Consider the following 23,663-nt stretch of genomic DNA (forward strand, 5'->3'; position numbering starts at 1 on the left):
AGTGATTGTGATCCAGACTACCCTGTGCCTCTCACTTCCATCATTGCTACAACTTCCCAGAAGGTTCCCCACCTCCTTTCCTTCCCTGGGGGACCAACCCACCCTTTTGTATGCTGCCGTTGGGTTGATTTCATTGAAATTCTAAAAGGTGCTGTCACTGTCCCGCTTGAACCAGTTGAGTGGTTTCCCTTTGCCCTTAGCATCGCATCGAAGCTCTGGGACAAGGTTCACTAACTTCCCTGTGAACCTCTCCAGCTTCCTCTTTCATATCTATGCAGCCCCCTCCCGTTACAGCCCCGCCATGCTGAACTCCTTCCAGCACCCCATATGCTATGTTCTTGTACTTCGGCTCCTGAGCACTCATTTCCCCCCTGCTCAGCGCACTTCTCTCTTTCCCCACTACTCTTTCTACCCTCAGCACTCATGTGCACTGGCTGAGTCCCTCCCCAGGAATTACCTTCAGTAGAAAGAGACCACCTCACCCAAGGTTACATGACGTTCCCTCCCCGAGGCAGCCCATATCCAATGACCAGTCCAGAGGCCCCAGCCCCTTGGTTTCAATTTGAGACAACCCCCAAGGGCTCTCCCAGCTTCAGCTCCCCATAGGATTGGCTGACATCTCTTAGCAACTGCACTGCGGTTCAACTTCTCCCTCTACCTGGTCCTGACTCCATCTCACATTTTAATGCATTGTGCCTACATGCGAGCCTCCTGAGTACCAATCTCTTTCAGAAGCTGTGTAGCAGGGAAACCTCAACTAGAACAGCCTTTAAGCTCTATGTGTATTGCCTCCCACAATAACCTTCTAACACTATTAAAAAATGAAGCACATGGACAAAGAATTATATTTTACATGACTCCGTAGGGTAAAACCTGAACTAATGAGTTGATGCTCTAGAGCTGGGCTGTCCAACATGGTAGCTACTAGTCATATAGAGCACAAAATGGCAAGTCCAAATTGAGACGTGCTGTAAATATAAAATATACACTGGATTTCAAAGACTTTGCACACAAAAATGAGAATATCTCATTGAGAAGTTTTATAACACGATTGCATGTTAAAATGATACTATTTTTGATATGTTGGATTAAATAAAATATATGAAAATTCATTTCACTTGTTTTCTTTTGACCTTTTTAATGTGAGGACTATACAATGTAAGTTACATATGTGACTCTCACTGTAATTCCACTGGATAGTCCTGTTCTGGAGAGAGAGAGATTTAGGTTCAACATAGTTTACTAGCACCAAGAGTGTGGCCAGAGTAACCGGGCTATGTCAGTGGGTGGCGAGTTTCTCCATGACTGATGTACATTCTGCAAGCGGATAGCTGAACACTTGAAGGATGTAGATGACATTCAAGATCTGCACGGGCATTTCAACTACATTGACTTTAAGTTTCTCTTAAACCCGGTGTTGAGCTTCCAGGAAAACATTTAGAAGGAAGCTGAGAGACAGAAATACAGGAAGTAGGATGTTACTAATTGTTTCTAGGCACTGATTCCTTAGAGTTTAATCCTTACTAGTCTTGCTTGTAGATCATAGTTTAAAACAAGCAAGGTTCAAATTGCACGATTCCTTGACTTTTTTTTTCAGTAGAATCATGTCAAATTATCTGGGAAATAAACAAAAAAAGGCATTCATTTTCAGCCAAATGTCCATCACTCAAAATCATAGCATTATGAGTTATGGGCAGTGATGACCACCTGTCTCATATGGTTCCCAACTCCCCTTAGCCCAGCAGCCATGTTTTGCTTTTACTTAGCCCTAGTTTCATAAAAACTTTTGTCATATCTCCTGCCCCCTTTTGAAATTATTGGCACGTTTTCACATGACACAGTTAAAGAAACCAACAAGTCCAAAATTACTTTATGTTCTGGTGAGATTTTTATACAAATGAATTAGTAAAACATGGTTGACTAAGTGTTTAGTTCTGAAGTGGCTTTCATTATAGGTTACCATCCCCTTTCAAATTCAATGTTTCAGGATGCTCCAATCGCTTTGGGCTTTTCTTTTAGAAAGTAGATGATGCATTGGTAGACTTACTGTATAATTATAGTACAGAGTGTTTTGGAATCTGACTGCTTCGATCATTCGTAGTTGTGTGACCTTGAGAAAATTACCAGACATCTTGGTGTGTCCATTTTTTAATTGTAGGAAAGAGGGATAATAACAGTATATTATAGAATTAGTGTGAGGATATAATGAGTTTATACATATAAAAGGCTTACAACATTGTTTGGTCATAGTAAGAACTTAATAAATGTTAGTTTCTATTGTTGTTATTTGCATTATTACTATTATTATTTCATGCTGCTCATTACCTTCCATTCCAGCGAGTGGATTCTCCTCCTGTAAAACACATTTACATTTGTTGCTATCCCATAGCATGTCAATGGGACAGAGTTTCTTGGAATGTGAACAGCTAGGAAAAGAAAAAAACAAACCACATTTAAACTCTTCGAAAGGCAATCATACATTTCAAACATTTTTTTAAAATGTTGAATAAATTTTTAAGTGTAGAATGTTTAAAATTTTTAAGGAGCTTAATTCATATTCCTGAAATGCACGTTATTAGATAGTAATTCTGTAATTACAAATATTCTATTTAGAAATGTTTGGAAATTAAACTGTAATTTTGGAAAATTATCATCTTTTAAAGAAGACTGGTGTTGAAACAATGCAAATTCACTATCAACAGAACTTATCTACCAAAAGTAAATATTGTTCTAACATAGCACCTAAGAATTTATCTTCTTTAAAATGGAGATAAAGACATTGGTCAACACAGCAGGAACATCTTGAGGATAAATGTCCCTGATATATGAGCTTTCTTCTCTGCTTGAGAGAGGTAGAAGTGTTTCCTTGGTTCAGTGTTAACTAACATAACCAGCAGCTGACTCCTTCACTTGTCACTCACACAAGCCTTTACTGCTTTACCTTTGCAAGATCTAAGTTTCCAACTTAGTTACTTCATATTTTCATTCAGTATTTGTAATTTGCCCTCTATTTGTTTCTCAATCTTTTTTCCCCCAAATCAGTGATTCTTACCTTTGATTTCAGAACACTTTAGGGTATCATAATTTGTGTCATGAAGAATCATAAAATACTCTCAAGAAAATTTCAAAGTCAAATTAATTGTAAGTCATTTTAATTTAAAGTAAGAATTTCCCATTTGGTGATCTTAAGAAGAAGGATTAGAAAATCGCCAAACTCAGATGCAGATAGTTTTGCCACTCCCCAATGCCTCTAGGAACCTTTTTATTTTTTTCCCGAATTTTGGGACTGAAATGTATAAACAGCCTAAAATGAGTTTTATTTAATGCTTGCTCTGGAATGAGGGAACATGTGACAAATTTGAGGCTGGAACTAAGTTTTACAACTGTGTGTATTATGAACAAAGATGTCCGTAAGTGGACATGTTGAGTTAGTTCATAACCACTGAGCTTTTTGGTTCCACTGCAATATACATCTAACACCTAATACAAAATATATTTGCCAAATAGTTACTACCAGTAGATCTGGGTTAGAAGCTAAAAGGTGGAGAACTTGAAGAGATAGTGATGACTCTGTAATTAATTAAGTATCTCCCACACACAGCTTTGGCAAAGGCAAGAACAAGTATAACCGAGGAGAAGTAATGCTTACCGATCTTCTTCTGGGACCTGGATGGATCTTCTGATAATGGAGTATGGATGATGGGGAGCCGTTGACAAGCACTTACAACCTGTATGGTTGGCAACTTTGACAGGCACTAATTCAGGTACTGATGTCAAAGGCACCGATATCTCAAAGAGCTAGAGAAAGATAACCATAATACATATATATTTTTTAAAATAATTATTTCTATAGTCTGCATTTTCGCCTTTGTCTTTTATGGCAATGACTTTAGCAAAGTTGTCCATTAAGACCAGAACTAATAAGGATAAAGGCTGGCATGGTGGAAAGAATGCTGGGCTGGAAGTGAGGAAACTGGGGACTTAGGCAACTTTACCAAGTATTTAAGCTTGGTCAAATCTTTTAAATTTTCTGTGTCACTGGTACCCTTGTAAAATGGCACTGTCGGTCCCTGCTCCTGCTTTAGAGTATAAATAGTAAGTACTAACTGAAATTATAGCTTTGAAGTTTATTTGAGACGATGATGACTAGAATATTGTTCAAAACAAATTACTTATGCCTTCTCATACCATCTCTGTTCAAGGAATATAGTTTCCTGTTCCTTGACTTTGGACTTGGCCATGTGACTTGCTTTGATCAACACAATGTTAGCAGACATGACACAACTACACATTTGAACTGTGGGTGCTTTGTGGGGCTTGTTTTCTCATGTGTGTGCAGTAACCATGAGAAGAGCATGACCTGGCAGGCTTGCTGGTCCAAGGGATAAGAGACAAAGGGAACAGACCTGGATGCAACCTGCAGCTTGGAGTGGAATCCAACTGAAACCACACTAAACCAACTGAACCACAGATACATGAGTAAGAATAAGTCTTTGTTGTTTGAAGGCCGTGAGTTTTAGGGTGTTTATTATGCAGCACTGCATAGTAATAACTGACTGATACAAGCTCATCATGCCCAACCACTTAATTATAGGTAACATGAATATCCTTCTTTCTGTGTTTCTATATGCCTGGCCCTGTTGTAAGCATATTATATTAATTCATTTACACCTCATAACAACATTATAGGGTGTTTTTTTTAAAAAATTATCCTCGCCCCCCCTCTACGGACAAAGAAACAGATGTACAGAGAGGTTATAACTTGCCTATAGCAAGTTATAAACCTGCCTGGTTTGAGCCCAGGCAGTCTACTCTAGAGCCAGAGGTGATACTCTTAAGAATATGCCTTATTACATTTTGGAATGAAATTGCTATGACCAGAAGAAGCAAGGTGGGATCCTGGCAAGTAGAACTTAAGAGAAATGTCAATTACTTTGTTTCTGCAGTGGTTCTATGATGTATGGATGAATTTGAACCTGATTTTTAATGTTCTTTCCAGTCAATCACCATCCCATACAGCCCTTACTTAAATGAAAGTATTCATTTATTCACTTTGTTTCTAACAGGTATTTCATCAAATAGTCCATAACTTTGGAATGAGAGGTAGGTTTTTTGTTGTTGTTTTTTTGAAAGAAAACCCACTACTAAAATGTTCAAATATGCATATTTGGAAATAAAATCTGTTGTACACTTATACTTAAGTACATTCTTTAAAACTAATCATTTGTTGAGGATAGCAGTCAAAATAAAGTATTCAACTCTCTATTAAGTAGAAACAATCCATTAAAGTTGTGTTTATTCTGACCTTTTAATATGTAATGGGACTTCCATGAATCTAAGTAAGAGAGTGTTTTTAGAGTGTTTACTTTGCATAAACTACATCTTCTTGCGAAATTTTTCAGCTATGCTCTAGGGAATAACACTGTCATGAACTAAAGCCTCTTATGTTATGCAAGCTTTGTTTCTATTGACTGTTGATACTTAGCCATACTTATGCTATTTTTTGGACCTGATTATCAAATAGAAGAGGTCAGAATTTTTACAAGTCCCAAGAGTCTCTAAAAGGATTTAGAAAAAGAAATTCTACAGTTTAAGGGATATTTTAGGGGGTAGGAAGAACAAAATTAAGGATAAGTTAACTTATTACCAAACACATCAACATTCTATTTTTTCCATCCAATTAAGATAATTACCTAACATGGACATATTTGGTGCATATGTAATTTCATGGTACCACTACTGTATACATGTTGTATACATATGTATACAGAAGAATAGATTGTATAAGCAAATATGACAGTTCAATGAATGTATCAACATGCATGAGGAATTTGTAACATAGAATCAAAAAGAATGTAGTTTCACTTGTAGCTTTTTAATATGTTTTCCTAAACTTGTTATTGTTTTTCTCCTAAGCAACAAGTATTACATAGTTACATAATAACACTGTGGTAGTGATAAAAAGAAAAACTTATCTATGGAGCAAAAGGGATTGTATAAGATGGAGAGGGGAGAATTCTTTTTTTCATGAGGACTGCAGAATTCAAAGGTCTTCTGTGCTAGATATTCTCCATTTGCCCCTCCAAAGATGCCATCCTCTCTCCTTCCTTCCCCACTGAAGTCTGTGTCCCAGGACACCGACCTCCATGGAATGCGTCTCTAGTTCCTCTTGCCTCTCCCACCCCTACCCCCGACTCCTTGCCAGGCTAAGGGTTGGCAGTGGCCGCCACTCCTCCAGCCAGTCCAGCAGCCCCCTTTCCACTTTATCTCTGGGTCCCATAACTGCTCCATTTCCTTGCGTCTTCAGTCCAAAGCTGGGAACAGCTCCCCCTTTTTTGCTAGCTCTGGGTGCTGCACCAGCCCTTCCTACTTCCCCTAACTCAGCCCACATCCTTTATTAAATTACTCTTCTCAGTCACTCCATTTGAACAACATAGAACCTAACAAATACACAAGACAGTGCAGCTGTCTTCATTCCTTTTAATATCTGTTCTAGTAACTTCCATATGCCTTTCTGATTCTTGACATGATAGCATCAGAGAGACTGTAACTGATAAGCATTCAGGCTCTGGAGTCTCACAGACCTGGGTTTGAATCCCAGCTCTGCCATAAGTTACTTCTTTGAGCCTCAGTGTCTTCATCTAGAAAGGAGGATAGTAAGATACCCTTTTAGCTGATTTCAGGGAATAAATGAGACAAGACGTAAAGTATTTAGCATAGTGCTTGGCAACAAGCTTAGTTGTAGCTGTCAACACCATCATCAGGGCTTTGGAGAGGGCGTACTTGCTGATGTCCTCATACCTGTTTGGAAACGTACGAGGTGCTTGTGTTCATACAAATGAGGCTCTCTTCGTTGCAGCAGCCGCCGCACCGGAACACGTTCACACAGGGAGGCTTGAAGAACCTGTTGGTGCTCCTCCCCAGCTCACTGGCGACCTCCACACACGTCTCTCTAGGGCTGCACTGGGTTCTTTGCCATTCCTCATCTATAACTGCAGAGAGGAAGCTCATTGGGGCCAGCAAAAGAAATGACCTGCCATGCCAGCGTGAGCCCGGGTTATGCTGCACATGGTCGTTTTCACATCTGTAGTGCTTGTTTGTTTTACCAGACGGATATTTTTTTGTCAGTCCTTTAACCACAGACTGTTTTCAGAAAAATTAAAACCGTGTAAGAAATAATATGTAAGTGTTATTACATGTTATTAACCACAGACTGTTTTCAGAAAAAGTAAAACCATGTAAGAAATAACATGTAAGTGTTATTTATTAAGCAATTTACACAACACAGCTGGGTAACATTTCTTCTACTTGAAGCCAGGTGTGGGTAGGTTTTAGCATCAGCAAAGAGTACATTTCTATTGGTTGCTTAAGAAACTACAGTAGGATTCAAATCTGGCAAACACATGAATGGAAATTTAAGTGGAACTAATCTTTCCTCAAGTGAGACTTTTCTCATTTGCGAGTGTCCAATACTGATATTTATATAAATGATGAAATAAGACAATTCATTTTGACGGAAGGAGAAATATTCTGGCCATTCTAGAGAACTGGAGAAAAACAAGAAAAAGAGACAAGCCTGTGGGAATAAAAGGATTATATACATTTTTGTAAAACAATACTTGCTTTTCTCTCCTAGTTTATTTTTTAAATTAGATTTGACACTTTGATACTTAATGTTGTATAGCCTTTCTATGGATGGTTTTGGGAAGTGATTCAATTTTATGACAAAGACAACATTTAAAGGCATTCTTTTAGCTTGCCACGGACTTGTAGTTTATTATATGTTGAGGGTGGTGGTGAAAACCTCTTGTGGCGGGCAGCCTTAAAACGGATCCCCCAATGGTACGCCCCTCCTGGTGTCCACACCCTTGTGTAATGCCCTCCTCTGTGTGTGGTCTGGACCTAATGAGTTCATTCGTATGAAGAGAATACAGCAAAAGTGATGGGATGTCACTTCCACGATTAGGTTAAAAAAGACCGTGACTTCCGTCTTTCTAGCAGCCTCTATCGCTTGCGGGCACTCTCCCTTTCTCTTGCCTCCTTGGCTTGCAGGCTTTGATGAAGCAAGTTGTCAAGCTGGGAAGGTGGGAAACGGACTGAGGGTGGGCTCTGGCCAACAGCCAGTGAGGAACCGGGACCCTCGGTCCAACAGCCTGTGAGGAACTGAGTCCTGCCAATAGCCTCTGAGTGAACTTGGAGGCATATCCTGCCCCAGGTGAACTTCGAGATGCTGCCTGTGGGCCAAGCTGACACCTTGACTGTAGCCTCTATGGAGACTCTGAAGGCGAGACACCCATTTAGGCCATGTACGCATTTATGACCCACAAAAACTGTGAGATAAAAAATGTTATTCTCTAAGCAGCTAAGTTTGGGAGTAATGTGCTATGCAGCAATAGATAATAGCTCTTCTCTGTTTTCAGCCCATCTTTAAAAATGTATATTGTTCTCTCTCACCAGCTTATTCTGAATTCCCACATACGTGAACATGTTTCCACCAGAAGAGACAGAAAGAACGCCTGCCTCAAGTACACAGATATAATATTATTGTTGGAGATCTGACTCTAGTCTCTAAATTACTCCTTTAAAACAGCTTTCCATATCCTTTCCCCCCTTAATCTCAACTTTCCTCATATGTTGCTTCTTCAATCACTAAATTTCTGATTTTGAGTGTTTATGGAAAGAACGTGACGGTGAAAAACATGAGAGATAAATTACCCAATGAGGTATTAATATGGGTATTATTCAATTCTCTATTATTAATCATGAATCCTGGAAAAAGCAAGTAATCGACTTATAAAAATAGTCCTTGTTCAAAATTCTATTTAAATGTTGCTGTCCATTTCCTTTTTTTAAAAAATAAAACTAAGTTTTGAAAGTTGGAGTGGTAAGATTTTAATCAAACTTTTGTGGAACTGTGATCAATGACACAGAGTAAAGGCCTCATGACTCTACTATTCTTTACTACTGCTCAGCAGGCTGCTCCACCTCCAAGATGACCCTGGAATCTATGAGGGAGAGTTAATAACAAATTGCAATTGATGTAACATACCCATTTGATTACTTGCTGTTTCTAGCTTAGTAAAAAACTTCAGATGATCCCCCATGTAACGAAACATTTTAGAGTTTTTTTACATTCTTTTAAAAATATTTTTATACTTTTTTTATGGTTTCCTCCTTAGAAAATGTCAATGTGACTGACTTTTTTTTATCACCTCGTCTTGGTTTTATGGTCATTCGCGTGTCTACCTCCATCTTCACAGAGTATCTCCAGACTCACCTAAAGCCTTCAGACAGACAGGTCATCTGCTTAAGGCCTTGGATCTCAGGTGAAGCCTAACTCCCTTGCTTTCATGAAGTCCATGCTAATTCACCACAGAGATACAACTAGAGCTGCAAACCTCTGGCTAGAGTAGGTTCTAGGCTGTGGTTCCAACTATCTCAGCTCATTTAGACACACAGTTATACACATGAGCACAAAGGATTCTCTTCACATTCATGCCCACAATGCAGCCAAGGGATGTATCCCTGCCTACGCACCGCCTCCCCCACAGCCAACACCAGATCCCTGTGCAACATCATCATCTTTCTACAAATGCAAAAAAATAAAGAGAAGTCTAGAAAGAAAGCAAACTATAATTTTGGCTTACTGGTCAATTTGAATTACGTAACAGATACAATCTATTACCAGGTAATCATAGCTTAATCAAATCGAAAATGCTAGATCAACATGCCACAGTGGTATTTGTGTTGATGTTACGTGTCATCAAAAATGTTAAATGCCTAATCAGAGGCCACACAGTATTATTTGGCAAGCATTTCATTCATTATGGCGTAATACAGACAGACAATGGTTTTCTTATAAAGAACTGCCATACCTTACAAGGGAACAATCATTCCCTTTATTTCCAATTATGTTATTTTCCAGTCTGGAGTTTGGATTCTTTTGTCTAGAGATTTTCCCCCCTCCATTATTCCCCTAGTAATACCACTATGCATTGTTACAACACAGCTGCCAATTTCTACTTTTCATTTTTACTTAAAAAATCACGGAATTTTGAAGAAATAAAAAAGCTATACCTAACCTATTAGTTTTTATTCACGTATGTATAGCAGTAGAATGCCCCTTGCTGATGAATACCTAGGTTGTTTTATTTTTTAAGTCAACCCAATGATTTTTTTCTATTAAGAACCATCTTTCTGGGTTTGTTTTGCCCCCATATCTTTGAGTTAAATATATTCCTATATTTTGAAGTGTTCTTTGTTTTGGCTTTTTATCTCAAAATCCTATTGAATATATTTATCTGTGGAGTAGACGTAGAAAACCAAGATTCTCCACCAACACCAAAGCTATGAAATCAAAGCCCCCCGTTTCTCTCTCTGACACATGCCTGCCTTGCTAAATTTTGGAAGAGGTTGGTGCATTTGTTAGTATCTGAGAAAGAGCAAGAATTGGCCTCCACACACACATACCTACCTTTTAGTGTTTCGATGTCGTAGAAAGTTGCTGCAAACCTAGTGGACCGATGGGATGCTGAGCGAGAGTCCGTGCTGGTAAAACTTTTCAGCTTCAGTCGGCATCGCCATAGCTTCCAGTCCTCAAAGTGTGTGATTCGCAGCAGTTCCTCCAAACCAGAAGCCGCCCTAATCTGCTGTTCAGATTGTTCCAGCATTGACCGCTTAAAAAAAATAAAGATTGGTTTAAAAGCAAGTACTGAAGTTTTAGTTTGTCTAATAATCTTCATTACCAACACTTAAAAATGTAAATAGATCTGAAAAGAAACTAGAGAGATGAATGAAATGTACACCAGTACCTAGGAAAAATGACACCTAGTATTTCTGATTCACATTTTGCTCACTCATGATCGAATCAAAGGAATTATGGCCCCTGGGTTCTCAGAACATTTAGAAACAATATCATAGTGGGTTGAATGGTGGACTTCAAAATGATATGTCCATGTCCTAACCACCAGAACTTCTGAATGTGACTTTATTTAGGAATAGGATCTTTGCAGATATAATGCAGTCAAGAAATCTTGAGATGAGATCCTCCTGGATTATCTAGGAGGGCCCTAAATACAAAGACAAGTGTCCTTATGAGACAAATGATGGAAAGCCACAGACACAAAGGAGATTTTGTGAAGATGGAGACAAAGATTAAAATAAGGCAGCCACAGGTAGGGATGGCCTGGAGCCACTAGAAGCTGGAAGAGGCAAGGAAGGATTCTCTCCAAGAGACTTTGGGTGGAGCAGAGCTCTGCCGAGAGCCTCAATTCAGGAATTCTGGATTCCAGAACTGTGAGAGAATACATTTCTGTTATTTTAAGCCACCAAGTTTGTGGTAACTTGGTACAGCAGCTACAGGAAACTAATATAGATTTTAAAATCATACTATTCTTGCGACAGGAGCCAATGACGATTGTTTTAATCTGTTATTTGAGAAACTGACCCAGAAAGTCCTGGGGACCCTGTCTACAATCATGCAAGGAACATTATAAGGTCCTGATAAACTGAATTTTCCAACTTTTAACCCTCTGAGCCCTGCCCCCCTTTTAAACCTGCTTACTATTTCAAAGACTTTTTTTTCTGATAAAATACACTATTAGAGTTTATGTTGAAAATTTGCTTTCCACACAGTTGCACGAACTGTATTGACTAATACAATTTGTGAGAAAAAAAGATTTGTGAGAAAAAAAGACTCGATCAAAAAGATTTTCAGAGTGTAGCCTAATTGTTCAAAATTAGGGATTTGGTTATGTAAATAACAATAAATGTATACAATGAAATACTATGCGATCATCAAAACCAATGATGTTTATTGGGACAAAATGAATCTGCATCATTCATCGGGATTTTGGAAGTAGGATTTTTTGTTTTTTAGATATGATGATGGATACTGCATTGTCCGAGAGTGGGTGGTCAGAAAAGCAAGTGTGATCCATGTTATATAATTCAGTTCATCTCTGTTCAAATTATTTATGTACATCATATATAAACAACTAACCATTGTGAATTAATCACATATAATTTAAATATATGTATATGTAAAACATCTGGAGGGATCTACATGAAAATATAAACAACAGCTAATTCCCTAGATCAGGCATTGTCAAACTACAGCCCCTGGCCTTATTCACCCTGCTGCCTGCTTGTTTTTATAAATAAAGTTTTATTGGAATATAGTCATGTCCAATTCACTTACATTGTATCTATGGCTGCTTCATTTTACAATGGCAGAGTTGAGAAGTTGAGACGGAGACCTTCATAGCGGTTTCAATCTGAGGCCGCCCATCTTTTTAAAATTTCACTTTTCTCAGTCATTATATTTTTCATTATTCCATGTTTTATATTGTCTCTATTCTCTTTTTTGAAATACTTATTGGACATATATTGGAACTTTTAATGACCTTACATGTCTCGTAAATGTGCTTTCATATTTATCTATTATTTCTCCCTTCATTTCTCTTCAATATGTTATGGGTAAATTAATTGGTCCATCTCCCCAATCACCAAATCTCCAATTGTATGAATCTAGAGTTTACTTTGTTAAGTATTGAATTTCAATCACCATATTTCTAATTTCAAATCTTTCTACTTCATTCTCTTTCCTATCTGCTTTTTGTTTCATTTCTGTATGTCTTTCCTAATTTGTCATTTTATTTTATGAATATTAGTCCTTTACGTCTTTGAGGGTCCTACTTATTTGAAGTATTGTTTCATATTACAACTTCATATGTATGATTTATATCCCGATTATTCATTTTGTTGGCTGTCTTTCTTAGTAATGATTACCTCTGTGTGCTTCGGAATTTTGTTTAGTTGTTTCATCTTCATTGGGAGATTCATTTTTCTTTTTCACTATTCTTTCATCATTTAAAAGTTCTGTGGTTATACCCTGACTTGCAGGGCCCTGAATCCAGAATTCTGTTGAGTATCTATGACTCAGGATCACTTTAGATCAATTTCTGGTTGCAAGGAAGTATCTGCTTCCTCCTTTGCCCCCGGTGAAACATTTTCATAGAAGACACAGCTCTAGGCAGCAGTGAGCAGTAACACTTCCTTCCACTTTCATGGATCTGATGGATCTGATGTAGTACCCATGACTCATGGATCCCATGACCCACTAGAGCTCAATTCTTGGTGGCCTCCACCTTCCAGACTCAGAGTCCATCAGTTCTGCAGCTTCTGCTTCATGTTTTTCTAAAATTCACTTTTATTGAGATGTGATCGACATATAGCATGGTGTAAGGTTAAGGTGTACAATGTGTTGATTTTTTTCAGCTTCGTGTTTTTGGTACCATTTCTGCAAGTGTTTGCCATCTGCAGATGTTTACCATCATCTGATCAATTTTATATTGTATCTATCATTGCTATGGACTAAAAAAGATCTCAAAGCATGAATTTAGAAGGTCATCGTGATTGGAAATTCAGATGTGAGTGTGTGTGTGTGTGTGTGTGTGTGTGTGTGTGTGTGTGTGTGTGTTTAATAAACGTAGGAGAACCTTGAATGTGTTTATGAGCTGAGGGAAAGAGCAAACAGAGAGGAAAAAACTGAATGCATATGCAGGACAGGTGAAGCAGGGACCTAGGGGGGTTGGTTTAATGTAAGTTCCAGAGATAAGTGGACACAGGATGAATGGATGAGAGGGTCACCCCCTGAAACAGGAACCTCACAGAGAATGACATGGGTTTGTAGATAGCAGGACTGCTTGGGACCTATGATTTCTCACTTATCTGTGAAGTGTGAATCAAGGTAATTTTCTGGGCATGAGGGGAGGAGGAAGCATGACGAGCATAATACATAGGGTTTGTGGAATAGGTATTGAATTTAAGCAGTGTGCCACAGCTTTTTCATCTAAAACATTCTGAGGATGAAACTGAATAATTGCTAATGTCTCTATCAACTCTGAAATTCAATCATTCTCCATTAGGCTCATTTGTCAATAGCCTCTCTTTTCCTGATTATTCATTGCTTCTTCTAGTTGGACAGTATAACTACTACATACTCAATTTTCAAAATAAAATTTTGTTACAACACTGCTTTCAGATAAAAATGAAACCAATCAAATAGCTTTTTAAATATTTAAAAAATTGTACTATATTGAAAAGATTTTCATTTATGGAGACTAATTTCATTCAATACCATCCATAAATAAAGACTGATGTATGGCTTCCTACTTTTTATGGATTTCAATTCAATTTCAAAAATATTTTTAAACTATCCAACTTTGAGCACTCAAGAGAAAACATCAACTCTCTGGATTGAATTAAAAGTATTGAATGGCTCATGTGACTTACCCCATCATAAAAAATGCAGTGTTTACTCAGTTATTTGAGCATACTTTAAGCCTTATAATTTAAAACATAACTTGAAATAACTGAGAAATTGCTGATAGTCATTTTCCTATTACAAGTGGAAGTACTAACAATTCAACATAAGCAGAAATCTGACTAATTCATTGGGGGCATATGTTTACAAAGGGTTGAGAATGGTGGTTTGTTTCCAATAAACTTTCTGTACTGGTTGATTTTTGTATAATTAACTTGATGTTATCTGCTTGCACAAAACAAAATTATAATTAAAAAGTACAAATATAGTCCCAAATACGTACTTAACCCATTGATTGCAATGGTTTTAACTACCAAAACTCTGCCAAATAAGTTGCTCATATTTCTTCCTATTTTCTAATGGAAGTGCTAACCAAAACTAAAATAATTAAAAAGCAGTCAGCAAGAGGAAGTGACGCAGGGTTACCAGATCTCTGCTTTTTATTACAGCAGCATCTTTTTTTAGTGATTAATCCAAGATTGTTAGTGATTTCACTCCTAAATAATAAATCTTTCTCTGATATTCTGGCTACCGTAGGCCAGTTGTTAAATTGTGAGGCTTAAAGTCTTTGGAACAGGATTTTACCATTATTTAAATACAAAGAGTGCCAAAAAAAATGCACACAGATTGTAAGAAAGAAAAAAACTTATTTAAAATTGCAATACTCAATATATACCGATAACAAAAGATGAATACAAGCCACGTGTATACATTTTTTGGCACCCCGGTACATACTGCTTTCTACGGTATAATATGAATGGTACTCATTGCTCCCTCTGTTCGTTTCTAAGTTCACATGGCATACTCCCCTGAGGAAGCATGAGGATCTCAACAGCTCAGGCTTAGGCCAAGTGTGACTAAGATGGCAGGCAAGGTGTCCGGAAAGGTATGGTGGCTGGGTTTGTAGGAGGGATTTGGAAGTGTCCATGCTGTAGGGAAATCAAAGGCCTTCAAATTAGTATCCTACTAATTTGAACTCTAAATTTCCGTCCTCTCTCCCCTTCCCCCAAATATCTAGTCAAGTCACACATTCAAAGAGTGAACAAAGGCATGATTTGGGGATATCAAGGAGCCCCACTGAAGAAAACAGTAGGAGGTTCACTTTGGTTGGGCACAGAGCAGGTTTAAGAGTGGAAGGACTGGAATGAAAAATTAGGAAGAGAGGTTGGTGCAATGAGGTACCACCTCACATCCAGTAGGATGACTACAGTCAAAAAGAGTAACAACACCAAGTGTTGTCAGTGACACGGAGCCATGGGAACCCTCACAGGTTGCTGATGGGATTGTAAAATGGTGCTGTCACTTTGGAAAAGAGTTCAGCAGTTCTTTAAAGAGTTAAACAGAAACAAAACAACAAAAACAGACTCATAGAAACAGAGACCAAAGGGATTGTTACCGGAAGGGAGGGGATGAAAAGGGGAAGGGGAATATAGTCAATAATATTGTGATTAAGTCCACGCGATGACAGATGATTACTAAAATTAGTGGGGTGATCACATTGTAAGGTATAAACATGTCAAATCACTATATTATACACCTGAAACTAATATAATCAATATAAGATTGCATGCCAACTATATTTAAATAAAAAAAGTTAAACACAAATTTAGGATATGACCAACCAATTCCATTCCTTGGTATAACCCAAGAGACAGAAAATTGATTATTGGCTGCCTGGGGCTGGGAGTGGGAATGAGGGTTAACTGTAAAAGTGCATAGGGGATCTTACATGGATGATGGCTGCACAACTAGTAAGTTTACTAAAATCACCGAGTTACTTAAAACAAGTGAATGGGTAAATTTCATAGTATGTAAATTGTATATCAACACAGTTATTTAAAACATAAAAGAGAAAGGATTGGAAGCTTGAAGGCCAGGCTACTTGTATCCAATCCAGGAGGCAATGGAAAACATTGGCGTGTTGAACAATGGAATATTACTGGACATCCATTTCATTGGTTTGCTGTTTTGTTCATTTCTTCTTGCTTTGGCCTTAGTCTGTGCTGTCCCCTCTACTTGGAATGCCATCTACCCTAGGCCTAGCTAAACCTTTCTCAGCCAGGTGCTATCTTCTTAGGGAACCCTCCCCCAGCACTCCCATCCCTGCCTAGCTGTGGTCCCAGTGTTGCATGAACTCCTAGCACCCCACCCTTCTCCTTCCTAGTGCTTACCATCACTGAACTAATATTGCTTGTCTTCCCCACTGGGCTGTCAGGGTCCCTGTGGCAGTAATGATATATCTTGTTCACATGGCAATACTAAGAGCCAAATCAATGTGGATTAAATGTATGAATAAGCCAATTGTTGCATCAAATTCTGTAGAAAATGTAATCCTGAGTTATCGATTTGGTCCAACTACGTCACTTATCTTTTAAGTATCTTTCTCCAGGTGTCCTCCTTCCAGGTCCAAACCAAGTATCACTACTCCCATCAAGCATTCTGTGTTGTCCCTAAGTTAGACTATATTATTTATGAACATATTGCATTCTCCTTACTAGACTGCAGTCTCTGTGAATATGGGTAGAATACATGTCTGGTTCATATTTTCACATAATAAACCATAAATATCTGATGAAATAATTTAGGAATAATACTTATACACACACATTTGACCAATAGTGATTGGGCTCAGGTTTGTCTGATATGTTTAATCTTTTGTATAGATTAGTGCTTCTCAAAATTGACTATTACATTGTTTTGTACTCCTGAAACTAATAAAAAAAAACCACTGAAATGTGAATCCTAATTATCTGGTGATCTTATTGAAATGCAAGTTCTGATGCAGGAGGTTTTGGGTGAGACCTAGAATGCAAGTTCCCAGGTGATGGCAATGATCTTGGAGGGGTGACCACACTTTGAGAAGGAAGGGTTTGTAGCAGAGGTTCTCAACATTGACTTCACCTTGAACCTACCTAGGAAGATGCTTCAGAGAAACACTGATACTTGGATCCCATCCTCAGATGTTCTCTTTCTATGGGTCTGGGCTGTGGTTTTGCCAAGGATATTTTTTTAAACTTCCCAAGTGTTTGCTAGTCTTAGGGGAAGCCAGGTGAGAGATATACAGGAATTCTCTATGCTACCTTTGCAACTTTTCTGTAAATCTAAAATTACTTCAAAATAAAAAGGTACTTAAAAAATCTTCCCAAATAATTTTAGTAAGAACCACTAATTTTGGGGGTGGTGCATGCTGGTTTAAGTTCAAAGACCTGGGTGAGTGGCTGAACTACGTAAAAGTCCATTCAGTGGGGACTAAATGGTAGATGCATACTGAGAAATAGTCTTATTCTTTGAACCCTTTTGCATTATATCTTGGATTCAAAATATATGTATGAGTATATTGCTGATCTGGACTTTCTAAGCATTGTTTTTAAAACTCAAGCTACCTGATAAACTGTTTGTGGACCAGTTTCCAACCTATATGACTTTTCCGAGATTGTCTTCCAGGCTAAATAACACGAGGTCAGTTACCTTCTGTGAGACCATCTTAGATGACAGAATAAAATGCTGTCAAATTCCCAAGAAGCCAAAACAACCAATTTCTCAAAAACAGAATTAAAAATAATAAGTACTACTTTAACCTGCTGGAATTCAACAGGGAAATACAAATTATAATCCTTTTACAAGGCAGTCTATATTTGAAAGAAAATATTAATGAGAACAGAAACATGGATGCCAAGTGGAAGGAGCATGGCACAACTAGGTACCAGAGTACACAACTAGGCTCTGATCCTGGCTCTAAGCTTTTCTTGAGCCCTTTCAGTCCCTTGCTCATAAAAAGTTCCTGTTCTAAAAACAAACATACAGGGGCCGGCCGGTGGCTCAGGCGGTTAGAGCTCCATGCTCCTAACTCCTAGGGCTGCCAGTTCGATTCCCACATGGGCCAGGGGGCTCTCAACCACAAGGCTGCCGGTTCAACTCCTCGAATCCCACAAGGGATGGTGGGCTCTGCCCCCTGCAACTAAGATTGAACACGGCACCTTGAGCTGAGCTGCCACTGAGCTCCCGGATGGCTCAGTTGGTTGGAGCGCATCCTCTCAACCACAAGGTTGCCGGTTCAACTCCTGCAAGGAATGGTGGGCTGCGCCCCCTGCAACTAGCAACGGCAACTGGACCTGGAGCTGAGCTGCGCCCTCCACAACTAAGACTGAAAGGACAACAACTTGAAGCTGAACGGCACCCTCCACAACTAAGATTGAAAGGACAACAACTTGACTTGGAAAAAAAGGCCTGGAAGTACACACTGTTCCCCAATAAAGTCCTGTTCCCCTTCCCCAATAAAATCTTTAAAAAAATAAAAAAATAAAAACAAACATACAAACAAAACAGAAACAGACTCATAGATACAGAGAACATTTTGATGGCTGCCAGATGGGATGGGGGCACGGGGGGTGAAAAGGGGGAAGAGATTAAGAAGTACAAATTGGTAGCTACAAAATAGTCATGGGAATGTAGAGTACAGTATAGGGAATATAGTCACTAATATGTAATAACTATGTATGGTGTCAGATTGGGGTGATCACTTCATAAATTATATGTCCAATCAGTATGTTGTACACCTGAAACTCATATAACATTGTATGTCAACTGTAATTGAAAAATAAAACAATTAGTAAAAAAAAGAAAAAAAAAGAACCATTCTGTTCTAGAAATGGAAAAGGAAACCAGTTTTGTAAAACTCCTCACTGGATTGACCTCTTAAGAACTGTGGGTCTAACACTATGTTTCCAAGTCTTTCAAAACGTGTTGATGCTATTTTATTACATTGTGTTGGCACCAAGTCTTCAGGAAGTTTGGTGACAAAGGGGTGGGGTGAGTAGAATTTGAATATTGGGAAAATCCAGAAGTTTCCTGGTGAGCTATGGAGGGAATACAGTTCACACAACTTTCCCTAGATTTGCTTAGGGATTTACAAGTGTTTCCTGGGGGCTCAGCTCTTTGCAGTGGGTTTACTGAGGCGGATCAGGTTGCAATACAAACAGTTCCTGTTCCCTCCACTTCTTAGCAACTTCTGATTCACTGGAAGAGCATTTTGTATTTTAACTTGATATTTAAGGCTTAGCCAAAACCACCAAATTTTCCCCAATTGGGGGCCCAAGTTGCACGGTCACGTTCCCAGCTGTCCTCCATAGGTATTTCCCCTCCTGCCCCTCTATTCTCCTTTCTCACTCTCCCACTTGCCAAGGAATCTGCTCAGGTCATGTTAGACTTGTGAGTCCAAGTTGAAGCTTTGTGACTTTGCTTCCGACAGCTCCCAAGTGGAAATAACATCCCCCAAGAGGAAGCTTTGCCTGATAGTGTAAACCACTCTGTCGTCTGGACAGGCAGCTGATTGGAGAGGGGAGAGCATGGATTTGAAGTGTTCACAACTGACTTTGAATGGTATAGCACTCAGGAAAATGTGTTGGCAATTTCTTATAAGGTTCAACATACACTCACCACATGACCAACCCAGCAGTCTCACGCCTGGGAATTTACCCTTGATAAATGAGGACTTATGTTCATACAAAAATGGTTATATGAATGTTTATAGTTTAACTCTCTTTGTAATAGGCAAAAAACTGGAAACAATCCATGTGTCATTCAACGGGCGAATGGCTAAGCAAACTGTTCTACATCCATCCCACTCCAATAAAAACGAATGATCTGTGGTACGTGCAGCACCTTGGATGGATCTCAAAGAAACTGGGAGTGAAAGAAGCTAATTTCAAAAGGTTACATACTGTATGATTCCATTTATGACAGTGTCCAAAAAAAACCCACCCCAAAACGATAGTGATGGAGAACAGAGCAGAGGTTGCCAGAGGAGCAGGGAGGGAGTGACTATAAAAAGAATACGTGAATTTTTTCCTGTATCCTGATTGTGGTGGTGGTTACACAAATCTATACATGTGTTAAAATTCATAGAGCTGAATATCAAGAGTGAAAAAAATGTTAATTTTAACACTTTGTAAGCGGGCATTTTCCCGCCAAATTGCGTTGTAACGCGGGGTTTTGACATTTTCTCCCCAAAATTAGACTTTCCGTAAAATATTCATATCTTTCGATCTATTTGATATTTTTCTATGAAACTTTCAGTGTTTTAGTTTAAAAAGAGGTCTCTATTTATTTACTTTGCAAAATTTTTCCGGTTCCAACTAGAGGCGATATGACGAGTTTACTTGTTTCCCACAATGTTTAATATATAATAACTTTAAAAAAACTAAGCTATTTGTGAATCCAGACACTGCTACTTTTTAGCTTTTTGACTGAGGGTCAAATTTTGAACTTCCTTAAGCCTTGGTTTCCTCATTTATAGATGGCAATGCTAATAATACTCACTTTCCAGTGCTAATGTGGAGATTATATGAGGTCGGATGTGGGAAGGGTCAGGTATAGAGCGGGCTCTCAAAAGAGGGCATCTGGTCCTGTTTGATGGTCCTCGGTTTCCCTTAGTCACCAGAGAGGTGAGTTTCAAAAGAGCAAGATGGGGCAACTCCAGTCACAGTAAATAAAAATTAAAAAGAGAAAAACTTTTCCTGAGTAAATCAAGGACAAACTTTTTCTTTTCCTCCTCCTTCTTTTTCACCTTTCTTTCTTGGGGGTATTTTCAGATGAACTGCCAATTTTAAAATATCTACTCAGGCGTTACATATATCTTTATAGATGGATGAATAGTAAAAAAAAAAAAAAAAAGACCCACTTCTTAAAAACGTTGTGTTTTGTTATTAGGATCTGGCTTTACCCACAAGAGGTGGTACCTAACAGTATGGGGCACCAGTTGAGGGCACTTGCTAATAATTACTGCTGTGGTCATGGCTGCGGTGGTTGCTCAGCTAGAACCAGCCGAGGGCAAACTTAGACTAAGGAAAGGAACTACACACGCAAGGAAAGTGCACGCATTTCTGCGTGTGCATAGCTGTCTGGGTATTTTCAGGGGACAATAGAGGGCTAGGATGTCTGGGACCTCCACATCCTCCAATTTGATGACTACGGTTGGAGGTTTTCTGCCCAGCCATATTATCTAGCTTTGGAAAGACGTCTACGCTCCCCCTTCACATGTTTTAAAGCCATGCTCTGCTCACATGCCTGTGCTCCCATTTGATGCATTTATGCTTTGTAAATGTGGGGGCACATGAGTGTAGGATGGGCTTGAGTGGCAGAACTCTAAAAGGATGCTCTCAATAACCCTAAGAGTATATACTGCTGAGTTACTGTCTCTTTATCACTGATTTCAAAGATCAAGGGCCCAATGTCTAAGGCAACACCCCAAAGCCTTTATGGTACTTAGGTTATTGTTAAAAACAATTTCACTGCCCCCCCATCCCAGGGAAGGAGTCTATTTCTCAGCTGCACTGAGGTTGAGCCATGTGACCTACTTTGACCAACAGGATGCTACAAGCTATGCTACAAGCAGAGGACTGGAATGTATTTATGATTGCACAGTTCGCCTACATTTCTGCCATCAGCACAAGCACCTGCCCCTAGCCCATTGATCCGAGGCAGAGGAGGAACGTGGGGCAGACCCACACTCAACCTATGTCTTGGGCCTTGATTCCCAGCCGACCCACAGAAACATTAGTGAGAATAGGTTAGTGATGTTTGAAGCCACTGAAATTTGGACTGGTTTGTTAATCAGCATTATTGTGGTGGTAATTAACAGCTACAGTCCCATTTCAGCCTACGTGTAACATAATCCATCGATGGACAGAAGATCTTTATGCAAAACCTCATCGTGCTTTTTACAAGGCAGCCCTGCCGTGCCAATGGCAGTCAGCCCAGCCTGCCCCTTTCCCTTTCTTTCTAAATATACAGTGGTCCCATGTCAACATCCACAGCTCTCCTTTTCCTCACCAACATCCTCTGCATTAGCTAAGATGCCCACTGATCCCCAGTCTTGCTAAGGCAGTGTAGCTATGAACCAAGCACAACATTACAAAGGCTACTATTTTTCATCCTATTCTGTTCTTTTGGGAGAGTCTCTTATTTAGGATGAACTCAGGGTATTCACTGAACCAAAATTACACTCTTCTTCACTCTCTCCAGAATGAAACAGTAGGCAACAAAATATTTGCCACAGCAATATTCAACATTTCATTTTCTCTCTCCAGAAACAATTTTAGCCAAACGTAGGTTTCAGGAAAACAATAAATTTTTCCAACATGTGAGTGTTGTAATTATTTAGGTAACAATGAATGACAAGGAGAATCATTATAAAAAGTTACATTATTACTTAAAGTTTTAGGCATTAAAATTATCCTTCCCACAAGCCAAATTGAACTCCTTGGCTGTTGGTAAGACAAGCACATAACTAAGACCTCTTTAGTTTATAAAAAACATATCACTTCCACCCATGGGCCTGGCACATGGGAGACATTCCACAAATGTTTACTGAATTAAATGCACAGCTTTCCTTTATCAGGGAGAGGGAATCTCCTGAGCAGTAGAAATAACCATGAGTGTCTTCCTTCAGCTACTCTATCCCAGTGTCCACCTGTGGCTGTTTTCCATCTCAAAGGTATGTTCAGAAAGATTTAGAAATGACCAAAGTTGTGTGACCATTAGTACTGTTCACCAAATATTTCCAGCTTTCTACCTTCTGAGCACATGGAAGGAATGCCCTTCTTGGCCCCTTGTGGTTGATGGGGTGGTGAGTCAAGAGGCTGTGACCAAAAGTGATGTGTCACTTCTGAGTCAGAGCATTTAACTGCCAGGGCGAGACTCTCCAGGGCTCTCCTTCCCTCTGCCATTCAAGTGCCATTTAAGCTGTGGACGCTCAGCCACTTTCATCTTCTGTTGTTTGTGAGTCCTAAAGACTCGGGGATTTTTGTTGTTATAGCATATTCTGACTTAGCCTGACTGATAAAGTATCTGACCAGAGTACTTTGCCATAATTTACCACATCTTCACAAACATAGATGAAAACATAGACGGCACTTCTCAAGGATCTCAACGATGAAGGAAATCATCAAGGTGTCCAAGTTTTAACCAGACCTGCTATGTGGCCAGATGCTGCTTTGCCCATCTCTCTTTCTGTGAGCACCAAGCTAGAATAACAGGCTAAGGTAACTTCCTTCTATAACTGGCTCCTAGAAGTAAAAACCTTATAGAATAGCTTGAGGCTGGAAGGACCCTAGAGGATTCTTTGATACCTCCACCCAAATTCTTTCTAATCCCCACAGGAAAATAGCCCGGGATGAGTACACTGCCTTATAGAAAATTCTTCAGGATTAACAAAATGAAATCAGATAAGCCATGATGAGAGTAGATGTTGGAGACTATTTAATGCAATAGTTCATAACCTGGGTATCTCAAAATCCTAGAAGCCTAATCTATCAGTCAGTCAACAGATACTTTTTTA

The 23,663-nt window shown here is 39.0% G+C and overlaps 2 protein-coding genes across 3 annotated transcripts in view; both read right to left on the reverse strand.

The window, feature by feature from the left end:
- The window catches only part of VEGFD (vascular endothelial growth factor D), a 34,034-nt gene that overhangs the window by 4,030 nt on the left and 6,341 nt on the right, over positions 1-23,663 (reverse strand). The window contains exons 2-5 of the mRNA XM_019746284.2: positions 10,475-10,676; positions 6,802-6,992; positions 3,650-3,798; positions 2,326-2,426 (exon numbers count right to left, since the gene is read on the reverse strand). Coding sequence (XP_019601843.2) covers positions 2,326-2,426; positions 3,650-3,798; positions 6,802-6,992; positions 10,475-10,676 — 643 coding nt within the window. The remainder of the gene's footprint in view (positions 1-2,325; positions 2,427-3,649; positions 3,799-6,801; positions 6,993-10,474; positions 10,677-23,663) is intronic.
- PIR (pirin) overlaps positions 10,546-23,663 on the reverse strand; it is a 108,896-nt gene continuing 95,778 nt past the window's right edge. The window contains exon 11 of one of the 2 annotated variants that reach the window (XM_019746288.2): positions 10,546-10,676. The gene's annotated coding sequence lies outside the window, so the exon portion shown is untranslated. The remainder of the gene's footprint in view (positions 10,677-23,663) is intronic. The other variant, XR_002138553.2, reaches the window with a different exon arrangement.

The sequence above is a fragment of the Rhinolophus sinicus genome, chromosome X (genome assembly GCF_036562045.2).
Source record: "Rhinolophus sinicus isolate RSC01 chromosome X, ASM3656204v1, whole genome shotgun sequence".
Classification (NCBI taxonomy): Eukaryota; Metazoa; Chordata; class Mammalia; order Chiroptera; family Rhinolophidae; genus Rhinolophus; species Rhinolophus sinicus.